The 12853-nt window shown below is 35.0% G+C and overlaps 1 protein-coding gene across 4 annotated transcripts in view; it reads right to left on the bottom strand.

Annotated features, from left to right (window-relative positions):
• The window catches only part of GALNT13 (polypeptide N-acetylgalactosaminyltransferase 13), a 545013-nt gene that overhangs the window by 44802 nt on the left and 487358 nt on the right, over nt 1-12853 (bottom strand). For all 4 annotated transcript variants that reach the window (XM_045479868.1, XM_045479870.1, XM_045479867.1 and 1 more), the window contains exon 11: nt 7115-7213. In XM_045479868.1, the coding sequence (XP_045335824.1) occupies nt 7115-7213 (99 nt within the window). The remainder of the gene's footprint in view (nt 1-7114; nt 7214-12853) is intronic.

Below are 12853 nucleotides of genomic sequence, written 5' to 3'. Positions count from 1 at the left end.
AAATATGAGTATTTTTCCATCATTTTAGATTTTTTGTCTTTAGAAAAATTGAGTACAATATATATGGGGCCTGCTTTTTCCCCCTTTTTTGATTAAAAAGATATTATAATTCAAAGGAAGGAATCACCACTGGATGTTTAAAAATTTTATATTGATATTTGATATTAAAGTACAATGGTTATTTTATAAATATTAATCTAATTTATACCCAATTATATTTTATAAAAATTTTAAATTAAAACTAGTGTCAGATATAATATATGACCAATAAGACTAAGGCCTGTTTGCCAATTTTGATATTGGCTCTTTAAAGATCATATAAATGGGGGTGCCTGGGTGGCTCAGTTGGTTGAGCATCTGGCTTTGGCTCAGGTCATGATCTTGTGGTCTGTGAGTTCGAGCCCCGTGTCAGGCTCTGTGTTGACAGCTCAGAGTGGAGCCTGTTTCAGATTCTGTGTCTCCTTCTCTCGCTGACCCTCCCCCGTTCATGGTCTGTCTCTGTCTCAAAAATAAATAAACGTTAAAAAAAAATTAAAGACGATGCAAATGACATTTAAAATCACCTCATCAAAAAAGAGTAGTAGGGGTGCCTGGGTGGGTGAGTTCAGTGTCAGACTCTTGATTTTGGCTTAGGTTGTGATCTTGGTTCTGCTGACAGCTGGAGCCTGCTTAGGATTCTCTCTCTTCCTCTCTCTCTCCACCCCTCCCCCACTCACATGCTCCTGTGCTTATGTGTGCTCTCTCTCTCTTTCAAGATAAAATTAAAAAAAAAAAAAAAAAAAGTATTTCTACATCAAAAAGAGAAAGCAAAAGACAAACAATGATCGGAATAAATAAGCTGTTTAAAAGTCTGTACATGAAAAAACACCAGAAATAAAATGTCAGGTCAGAAGAATATCTGCAACACATATCACAGAAGGTAATGATCTCAAAGTATTTGTACAACTGGACAAGAGAAACAAGAACTCCCTCAATCAGCAAAGAAAATATAGGCAAAAACATGACTATAATATCTTCAAAGTATTGATGTCCATTTTTAAACTGCTTAAGTGCATTGATAATGTTTGAGATATGATTTCAAATAAGATAAAATGTTTCTCATACTAAATTGGCAAAGTTGAAAAACAACGCAAAAATACAATACCTGTTTAGAGTTCTCCACTCTGACCATAATCCTGGGGGAGTGGAGTTGGAAATCAATACAAATGCAGTGAACATACACTTGATGGGGTGTCGGCCAGATTTAGAATCAAACTGGCTTTACCCCCTAATCATGTTACCAATCTCTCAGGGTTCCCATTAGACTCATGAGTAAAATCAGGAAAGTAACACTATTTCATAGATTGTTGTGGGAATCAAAGGCGGTAACGCATATAAAATGTTTAACTTAGTACCTCTTCCTATTTTAGCTATTAGTCCCATTAAACTGGTAAAACCTTAAAAAGGACAATTTGTCACCATATATAAAGCCTTATAACATTGCATCAGTTTTGACCTATCAAATTTACTTCTAGACACTATTTTTAAAGAAGTGAATATGGATACTCACTAGATTTTTGCTACAAGGTTATTGATGAGCCTGATCTATAATGATAAAAATTCACAAATGGTACTGTGTATTAAATAATATGGGACTGGTTAAATAAATTAGAGCTATACATTAAAAATATGACCTGTTTAGGTTAAGAAGTTATTAGTCAACAGATAGCTGAAAAGAAGCTAATTTTTTTTTGGTTTTAAACAGTGAATATGTCTTAAGTTTGTAAGTGTAGTATGTGGTCAATAGTGTAAGTAGAACACTAACAGTGAATTGAAGATACATGAAAATGCACAGAGCACACACAGAACAGAAAATTATCAGACATATGTCTAGAGTACAAAAAAACTATTAGAACATCAAGGGAGACAAGGCTGGAAAGTCAGATGGCGATGAAATTATGTGGGATTTTGTATATATCATTAGTAAGGAATTTTTACGTTATTCACTGGGCAGTGGAGAATCGCTGGAGATTTTAATCAGATTTTAATTCTAATGTGGTATATAGAGAATGTATGTATGAAATTCCATATGATATATGGAAATAATGAGGTCTTCTGACCACACAGGTGAAAGAAAATACAGACTAGAATAAAGATGTAGACCCTAGTTACAAAGGGTCTTAGAGGTGGGAGTCGAGGGATATCATTTTCATGGAAATACCAGGATTTGGTGGCCAATGAAACTTCAGAAGTGTGTATGCTGGATTTAAATTTTGGGTGCTTATGTGAAAGAGAAGAAAATGGGTACAGTGTGGAACAACTGAGTTTGAGATGCCTGTAGAGATTTCCAGTAATTAATTGGCAACAGATTCCAGAGTTCAGGAGAGAGGTTGGGGATGCAGATATAAATCTGAGTCATTAGCACTGGAGGGGACATGGAACTGCTTCCAGAGAATTAATTTCATCTTTTCAGAAGTATAGAGAAGACAATCCCATAACTTTTTAGTATGTACTTTCTACCAGGAAATTGTTCAGTTTTTCTTTCACTTGTAAAAATTTGTGTTCAAGTTTTAATCAAATTCCTCTTTATTTTCATTCTTTTGAAAGTGTTTAATGACCTCATATTACTTGTTAATGAAAGCATTTCAAGAATAAATAGGAATGGGCTTTCTAATTTATTGTTTGAGATAGAAGATTTTATTAAGGTTCTAAAAGAATACCTCAAGATCAAATGTTGACAGTTGATGTCTTGTTTTTATGGTATTTGGGCTACAAAAACTTCCATGCATTCTTCCATTTACTTGGCTAGTTTTTATTAGGTGCCTACCATATCCCAAGCCCTGCAGGTGCCTAGGGGTGAGAGAATATGCTGGATATTGAGTGTTTAAGACAAATATTTCCAACAACTACTGAAAAGAAGTTTTTCTGATATCTCCAAGAAAATTAAAACCAACAAACAAACAAAAAAAACTGTGCAAGGAGAAATGGTTAAGGGATAGTTGTCAATTAACATAAAGCACCTTCTTTTAGAAATGCAACTGAGTGAGGCATCTGGGTGGCTTAGTTAAGTGACTCTTGATTTCAGCTTAGGTCATGATCTCACAGTTCATGAGTTTGAGCCTTTCATGGGGCTCTGGGCTGTCAGTTTGGAGCCTTCCTCTCTCTCTGTCCCTCCCTCTCATTCTCTCTTTCAAAGGAAATAAACTTAAAAAAAAAATGCAACTGAGTGGAAATGCTAAAAAAATGTTAACATTTGTTATGAATTTTGTGCAAAGCAAGAGTGAGAAATTTGAATATTTTATATGGGTTGGGGCTACTTTTAAAATTTTTAAACTAAATAACCATAAAAATAGATACTGCTTCCATGGTAACATAAGAGAATAACAATAAAAAACAGGGAAGGTAGCTCTGAGAATAAAATCCTAAAATCTGTTCTTTTTTAAAGTCAAAAGTGTAAACATGTTCCTAAATATAGACTAACTAGGATTAATCATCCAAGAAATATTGAGTTCCATCAAAATATAAATCGTAATAGGGTTTTTATGTGATGGTTTAATTTTTTCATAATATACATTAAGGGGCGCCTGGGTGGCGCAGTCGGTTAGGCGTCCGACTTCAGCCAGGTCACGATCTCGCGGTCCGTGAGTTCGAGCCCCGCGTCAGGCTCTGGGCTGATGTCTCAGAGCCTGGAGCCTGTTTCTGATTCTGTGTCTCCCTCTCTCTCTGCCCCTCCCCCATTCATGCTCTGTCTCTCTCTGTCCCAAAAATGAATAAACGTTGAAAATAAAAATTTAAAACAAGAGGCAGTTAATTTTATTAAGCTTAATAATACCATTGAAAGTGTTGTACATTTTATCTTGCCTCTGGCATTAGCCACTGAATGAACACTTTATTTTTTCTAGAGAAAAGAGAAACAATTGAGAACAAATGGAAATAAGAGAATTGATGGCAATAGACCAATATATGTAATGAGTGTCTAGAATATGCCAAGCTAGTATTAGTTATGCAAATTTTACTAATCTGTAGAGGAAAAAAAAAGGGCAAAAGTCTTTTATTCACTTTGTAAATAAAATATTAAAGCTAAAAATTATTTTACCATAAATGACCCAATTAACCAGATCAGAGCAAGGCTCTAAAATGATACTCTTTTATACTCAATAGTTCAATTTTCTCCATTTTAATTATGAAAACAAAAGATATATACAGAAAAATAGGGTAAAAAGTAAAATTTCCCATTCCAATTCATTGTTCTCAGCAGAGGTAATTATATTCCAGATAGATCTCTAAGCATTCTTAACAGATTATATTACATTTATATAAATATAGGTATTATAGATACTTTGAGAAAAATGTTTATATATTTTTCATAAATAGAATCATTCAAAGTAAATCATATTCCAAATTTCTTCCCTTTTCAATTTTCCATGATAATAAATATAGACCTCTCTTACTCCAATGGCTATATAGTATTCTATATTATAGATGCACTGTGATTTCTTTAAACATTCCTGTCTGGGTAAATATTTAGTCATATCCATTGTTCATGTTATAACAAAAAGGGCTCCTATATAGACTTTTTTCTATGTGTATTTGTAGACCTGAATTTATGTAGATGGAAAAATACTGGTTTTAACTTCTATCTTGCCATTAAGTTGGTAATATAGAAACATTAGAATACATGTAGGTATGGGCTTTTTGCTTATTGTTTGTTCACTTTATTAATGAATCCCTAAGATTGGCGTCTTTAGATACTTTTGGTTACTATGACAATAACAACATTTTTTGGCAACGTCTACATAGTTGTTAGGTACCTGCCATATCCCAGGCACTCAGCCAATGGCTGGAGATGAAGACAGGAGTAAGACATAGTCCCTGCCAACAAGAAGATTATGGTAGAGTGGGGTAGCTTATTCCTGCATATTTGAACACTTACAAATGAATAATGTAATTTTTAACATTTATCATCCAGGTGTTTTGTGTCATTTAGAAAAATACAGATATATGACTAGTTATCCTTTTTAATACTATGGCAACTTAAAAAACTTTAGGAGGATTGGGGTGCCTGGGTGGCTCAGTCGGTTGAGCGTCTGACTTCGGCTCCGGTCATGATCTTGCAGTCCATGAGCTTGAGCCCTGCGTTAGGCTCTGTGCTGATAGCTCAGAGCCTGGAGCCTACTTCGGATTCTGTATCTCCCTCTCTCTGCCCCTCCCCCGCTCATGCTCTGTCAAAAATAAATTAAAAAACATTAAAAAAAACTTAGGATAAATCATCTAGGTTATCTTCCTCCTTCATTTTCATCTGCATTAGAATCAGAAGGATGTCGTAAATAGTGTGGCTTTTTGGAATTCTACAGATCATCATGGTCCAGATGATCAGTTGACCTTTTTTCATAAGCTGCTGAAATACATTATGGGAGACACTTCTACATGTCCACTCAGTATCCATGGTAAATGAACTGTATGGAGTAGTCACATGTAAGTGTAGTAAAATATTCAGTGTTTTTGTGCTAGAGGTATTCAAGTAACACGTTTCTGGCCAAAAAGACTTATAGGGAGGTATGTAAAGCCTTTAGGGAGTCTTGTTTTTCCTAATAAAAGGACAATCATGGTTACTGCAGCTCTTCTCTACCCCTATTTCTTCCTGCCTTGAAAGTGGACATGATATCTGGAGTTTCAGCAGCCCTCATGTGACCAGCCAATGATTAAAGGTAACTTTATGGATAGAAGAATGCAAAGATAGAAAGTTTTTGGTTTCTTGACAAAGTCACTGACGACCCAAACAAATGTTAAGAGTTGACTACTTCCAAATTTCTTACTGTCATTTGGGAAAAAATTAAACACTGCACAGTTAGTCCTCTAACAGTTCAACTTTTCCATTTCCAGCTGAATTAATTAGGATTACATTGGTTTTGGTAGTAGAGGCCTCTCACATTCATGGTGAACCAATATACAAGCTGAACTATTTGTGAGTGCTTTGCCATTGTTCTGCCTATATTGTTCCTATTTTGTTTCATAAAGTTACTTTTCCATGCTTTAATTTAGAGACTATGGTTTAAATATTTTCCTGCTTACATTGAAATTTTGGACAATTAGGATTTTAATAAATATTTTTTTTTGGTTTTTAAAAAATTCCTTTTTTAACGTTCTCCATTGAATCACACAGGTCCTATTTGAAGTATAGTGTCAAAACTCAACATGGCTATTGCTTTTTCTCTGTAGATTCTTGACACATTTAACTGCATTACCTCTGTAACCATGATGTGCTGGACAGAATAACTTTTGTTTCCTAATTTTACTCTAATGTACTAAACAAAGAACTCACTGGTGTATATCTCCTCAACTTTTGTAGACAACTTGTCTACTGAGGATTAGCTACTTCAAACTCTATTATAAATCTCTACAAATTCCAAATTCTGTTTCTCAAAATGGCCACAACAGCAGGGCTGCCCCATCTGAAGACTCACAGCTCAGCAGCCTGCACATGCCCACCTTGCAGAGCCACTTTTCAACATTTAAAGAGCATACAAGAAACCTTGTTATAGTCTGACAGGACTCTAATAATTGGACTGCAACACGCAAAAAAAAAAAAAAAAAAAAAAAAAAGCTGTCTTGGACTTTTAATCAAGCATCAATTTTGTTTAAATACTACATTTTTACCTGGTCCAAAGAGCATCTTCAGACACCCAAAGCAAAAATGTAACAGAAGTGCTTACTCATGCATTTAAAAATTTTACTGAACCCCAGAAATTCATAGAAAACACGATATACATTTACAAAAACAATTTAGAATAAGCACCATTGGGAAAACATCATAGTTGAGGGGTTATTTCATACTATTCAGTTAATAACAGAATAAAATGTGGTCCTCATTTGCCCATACATGGTAAATTGAGATAGGTCTAAAATATTTGGCTATCTTCATTAATTGGGATCATTGAAAATGCTGCCCTATTAAATTCTGTAGCGCTTTCTTAAGATACTTAGGGTAATAGGCAAATTAGTTCTTGATTTGAATGCCCATTAATTTCTTAAGCTAAGACTTTATTGTTATTGGCATGTGAGTTCTGATTTACTATGATTGCTTCACAGCAATATTCTCCCCCAAAGATGAAGCTGATAAAAAAAAAGAGTTTACCTGATTTCCTCCCATACCATGACAGTTGAATATACCCACTTTTTCATTTTCCTTGCGGCCCATGTTGTCTAAACACTGGTTGGTTTCAACATTTCTTATCTAAAGGAAACATACAAAAACATGTCAGAAAATCTTCCTGGTGTCATCAAATTGTATATTGATAATAAGATGATACATGTTTGCAAGGAAATTTCTCCAAGAACACAAAATATTTGTCTTTTTCTGTCTAAACTCCTACTTAAGTAAACTTGAACAGCAATGGCATTGTCATTAGCATATAATCAAGAGGCACTCCTTGTTTATAGCATAGTATCAGAGAATGGGGAAATATCTACATATTACAAATTATTCATTCCCAAATCCTTTTAAAATTAGGGCAGTTGCCAAATTCCACTCAAAAATCCATAGTCTATTCTTGAACTCCTGTGGTACCATATGCAAAGGAATTGAAACAAATTGGTTAAATATCAAATTTATGTGTCTTTAGATTGCTTTATTACTAGATATTCCATCATATGTTAATAAAGATTAATTATTGTTTTTCTGTAACTAAAACATATCCATTCATCTTTTTTCATACCTAACGCCAAACTTAATGGAAAAGAGTTGACCTAAGAAGAGCTATTATAAAGCTAAATGGTGATTTCATATTAAAAATCCCTCAAAAACAAGATTAAATTGCCAAGTGCAAGCATAAGATTCTTGGTTTAAACTCAAATACTGCATTAGTTCCATAATTAACATAATGTCAATTTGTCTTTGGGACACATGTAATTACAAAAGCCAATCATTGAGTTTAAAGATGCTAAAATTACTAAATCAAGCACGAACGAATAATTAAAAAGGCATTTACAATAAATGGAATGGGAATGTTTTTAATTTTTCCCTTAGTCTAAACTACAAGTATGTATTTATACTTGTCCACTCTGCTTCCGAAAAGTTCTTAGCTGTGACTCTTACTAGAACCTGCATATCTTACTATTCACTTATACATTATTTGCATACATCTAATTAGTCATCTATGCTTTAGGTACATATTTCTTTCTTCATATTGGCAAATGAATAAGATCACAAACTTCTAAAAAGGATAGATGAGGTTTATATGAATCACTTTTTTGTCTGATGCAGAATGCAAAGGGCAAGTAATGGTTCCTGGAATTGGGAAAAGTGGTGTGATTTGCTTTAAGGCCCCAGTCAGCAATTGAGAATAGTGGGGATTGGAATTCATACTTTGCAAAGGTTGAAAGAGCTGAGCAGAAGTGTCAATGCATTGAGATTCAGAGCAGGATTATAGATCCTTTCATCAAGAACCTGAGCTGCAACACATTAGAAAGATCAGAACACACCATGAATGTTAAAGAGAAAGGACGTAAACTTCAAGAAGCAAAATCATGTTCAAGTTCCACACTGGTAGGTTTAGGGCTGAAATACACTCTTAATCTGATATAGGTTGGTTCAGGCACTGAAGGATACTGAGACTATAAGCGAAGATTAAAGGTTTCAGGACCTGTAGCTTGACAGAATTGAGAAAGGTAACAATTGATAGATGATGTTTATCAGGCTGCCTATGTTGCATATGACCTAATCAACACATGACATAAAGTTTATATTTAAATTCTTTATATCTGACTTTCTTAACATTTCATAAAAGGCAGACTTCTTGAGAAATAATAAAATGCTATATTATTCTTAAAACGTACAGAGTAGTATAATACTATAACCCTTAGAGGAATAAATTGTCACAAAATGATTAATTCACCTTTACATGTAAGCTATGCAATCTGATTCAGAGGACCTCTGCTAGATTCATGATACTTGAATAGATTCTGGTTAATAATTAAAGGGGCAATATGCTGTCATTTATAAAATTTTGTCTTTTTGATGGACAAAAGAAGATTTGAAGCCATATTCAGACCTGTACATACTCTGACAGTAGCATTTTAAAGGGACATATGAGGATGCATATCATCCTACTTTTTGACAAACTAAGCACAGAACTTAAGGATGCTTCCAAAGTATTTTGTCCTCAGTAATTATTATTAACCTATAGCTTATAGACCTATAAGCTTGGTCTGTAACTCCTCTTATGAATGCATTTATCCAACAAATATTATTGAGAGTATGTGTACTTCATGTAAACACCATTGAAGGTGCTGAGGCTACTGAAGTGAATGAAATAAACATAGTCCTCTCCACCTTGAAGCTTATATTTTAAAGAAGAGTTTAATGCACAAATACATTTGTAATAATCAGAAGCTCAAGAACTTCTATGAAGAACACAGGAAGGGTAGAGAAAGTGATGGAAGGAGTACTATTTTAGGGGACTAGGAAGGCCACTCTGAGAAAATGATACTCGAAGATATACCTCAGTAAAGTGAGAATAACCATATTTCCATGTGTGGAGAAGTATTCCAGACAGAGGGAACAGCAAATGTATGCTCTCTGCAGCTGAGAAAAACTGAGTCAAACAACAAGCTTAGCAATGTGGCCAGGGTGCAGTGAACAAGGGGCAGAGGAGAGAGGTATCCAATGCTAAATAAAGTAAGAAATCATTAAGTGTTTAAGCCTGAAGATGACCTATTTATAGCTTTCTCTGGCTGCTGTGAGAACAGATTAGAGGGAGTAAGGAGTAGAGGCAGAGAAACACGTAAGGGGAGTCTTGTCGTCATGCCGGCTAGAGATGGTGGCCGCTTGAAATAGGATAGCGATAGAGGTGGATAGGTCAAACTGGGGATGTTTTTAAGACAGACACAAATAAGATTTGTGATTGAATTGGATATGAGCTATGAGAGGAAAAAAAGACAAGCCGCATTCCAAGGTTTTGCCTGAGCAAATGGACAAATGATGTTTCCCTTTACTGGAAACAATTTTCTGAGTTCTTGCATGTTGATAAATATATATATGGCCTTTATATTTGAAAATCAATTTGGTATATCTGAAATCCTTGGCTCACAATCTATTTCCTTGAGTATCTTTAAAATGTTATGCAATTTACTTCCAGCGTAAATAGTTGCTTTTGAAAAATCTAATGATAATCTGGTTTTCTTTGCCTTATTCTTTTTTACAAATGTCTATTTGCTTGAATGCCAAACTGATCTTTTTCTTTTCTTTAAAGTTCAATAGAGTTACCACTATGCATCTTAATATCATTCATTCTGGATCACTCTTCCAGAAACATAGCATTCCTTTTCAACATGTAGTTTCAATTTTACTTTCAGGAAAGCATTTTCTTAAATTATAGTTAGTAATGTTCATTTTATTCTATTGTTTTGATTTTTCCCATTAGAAAATCCTATTGCTTTGGATCTTCTTGCTTCTCTTCTATATGTGACCTTCTATTAAAAGTGGAATTATTGGGGGTTTCTGGGATTATTGACTTGTGTTGTTTCAAGGTTAGCCTTTGTTTCTAAATGAATTCATTCTTTAATTTCTAATTCTTTACTACATTTCACGCACTCATTTTAAAAGTATTTCTAAGTTTGATTTATAGCATTCTTTTCTACATTTTATCATTATACAATTTATTTTAGTTCATTTTGAAATATTAGGTACACTTTTCCTGTCTATGGGCATAAAGCTTTGGTGTCCATGCATTGTTTGTAGAGAGATCATTCCCCTCCTTGTTATCTTTATTTTTACTGTGGCCATCCTCTTCTAATTATTATTGTTCTTATTATTACATGAATCCAATTCTCCTGACCTTTTAAGAGAGAGGGTTTTATCAGGAGACCATTTCTTTCTTTTCTATTTTTGGGAATCAGCTGGAATCTTTAAACTCTTCTGTTGCCTGATTCCCAAGTCCACACATTCCCATTTAGATGGTGGAGGGTATCACTTGGCCATCTGGGGTTTTAAAATCCCCCAGGTAATTCTAATGTCCAGCAAAGTTTAGCAACTACCATTTTGGAGGGAGTTATGCAGGTTTTTGATGTTAAATGGTGACATTACTATTATAATTAGTCTTCCTTTCTAAAGTAACTTTTTCAGTGGTTCCCATCTGGAAAGCTTTTATAATATGCTTCTGCCTGGCCTTGCCCTCATAGATTCTGATCCAAATGGTCTAGAATAGGGCCAGGAGAGAGCTTAAAGCTCTGCACATAACTTGAGTGTATATTCAGGGTTGAAACCCCTTGCATCAATAGAACATAGTGGAGTACTTGCTAGCTGGAGGACTACCTATTTTGAAGACTCTGGGTGCTGGTGGAGAGAAAAGGAGGTCTTCATAGTAAAGTCGATTCCCTCAGTGCCCAGTGGGAAAGTTGAAGGGCAAATGTTCCCAGCTGTCCCAACTGGGAATGTTGATATAGAAGACCACTTCTAATTAACTTCACAAGTCTGGCTCTCCCGTTCCTGTACTTTTCTGAAAAGTTGAAATAATAGCCTTCTGTTTTTTGAGATCTCCTGGTTCTGTTCATTTCTCCTATTTTCATCTGGATTTTCCATTTCCTTTGTCCTCATTGTCTCTTACCCCTTAATTGGGCTTTATTCCTTGAAGTTTCTTCTAAGAAGGAACTTCAGCTAGTGAGTTTTAAGAAATCACAAGTCTCAGAGTGTGTAAGCCTTTCAGACATTAGAAAGGAGACTTTTCACTGACTTACAAATTGGACTGTATAGAAACACCTCTCCCAGTTTCAGCTACTATTATCAAAGTGGCCTGAGGCAATTTCTCATGAGTATCTGTAAGCACTTTGGGGGTTATCTGGGTCTCATTTCCATCAGACATCCCATTGCTTTCTTTGCTTCCTCCGGCAAAGATTGGAGTATCACATGGTCATGAAATTGACAACTTCTATTTTGGGATTTGTGAGAATACCTGCCACCTAATTTGATAGTGTTTTCTATCAATTTTTTGTTTTGCTATCCAGGATGCTCTGTTTTAATGGGAGAACTCAAAGAGATTCAAACACTGCATCACTGCTGCCACTGTTTATTTTTGGATTTCTAAAATAGACTGATTTGGGGGACTTCATGAAAAGATGCTTGTGCTATTTTTGATAACGTTCTAACTATTCCACAAAATGATTTTGTAGTTTCTAGACATGTAATATTACCTGTCCCTGAGGATATAGCAGGTGCTAAGAAGATATAAAATAGAAGCTCAAGTCAAATCTGATGAAGTTGGCTAGATTTGGGATCTGGACTAGAAACAGATAGGAGTCAGTGGTTTAGGACAGCTGTCAGAATGAGATGAGATGGGGTGACGACCACCACCACTAATACCACTGCCACTGCAATAATAATAATTAGCAATCGTTATAATTATATGTGCTATGTGCTGTTCCAAGCACTTATGTGTAACAGGTAATTTAATATTTACAACCAACCTATTGCCCCCATTTCATAAATGAAAATATTAAGATACAATGAAGTTAAATAATTTGTCCAAATAAGGAATTGAGAGCTATTATAATGACATTGGGAATTGCCCAGTCCTGACCTCCAGATAGGCAAGCAGTATTTATCAGAAAGGAGATGAGAGGAAGGAGCAAGGAAGGATTGAGTTCTAGCTAACCAGAGGTAAAGGGTACAACAGGTCATTCAGACAATGGTGAAGACATATGGAACAAGACACATGAAAGCAGGCTAGGATCAGACCTAGGGGACTAAATCATGAAGACTAGATGCCCCACTGTTGGGCTGAGGTCATGTAAATCATTTCTGGCTATGGCTAGGATGACATTAGATGTAAAAAGGACAGAACACAGAATGGGTATCAATAGCCAACTTAAAAATTGAGAG

Source organism: Leopardus geoffroyi, chromosome C1, assembly GCF_018350155.1.
Source record: "Leopardus geoffroyi isolate Oge1 chromosome C1, O.geoffroyi_Oge1_pat1.0, whole genome shotgun sequence".
In the NCBI taxonomy this organism is placed as follows: domain Eukaryota; kingdom Metazoa; phylum Chordata; class Mammalia; order Carnivora; family Felidae; genus Leopardus; species Leopardus geoffroyi.
Note: the sequence above shows the minus strand (reverse complement) of the source record. Positions and strands in the feature narration are given on the sequence as shown.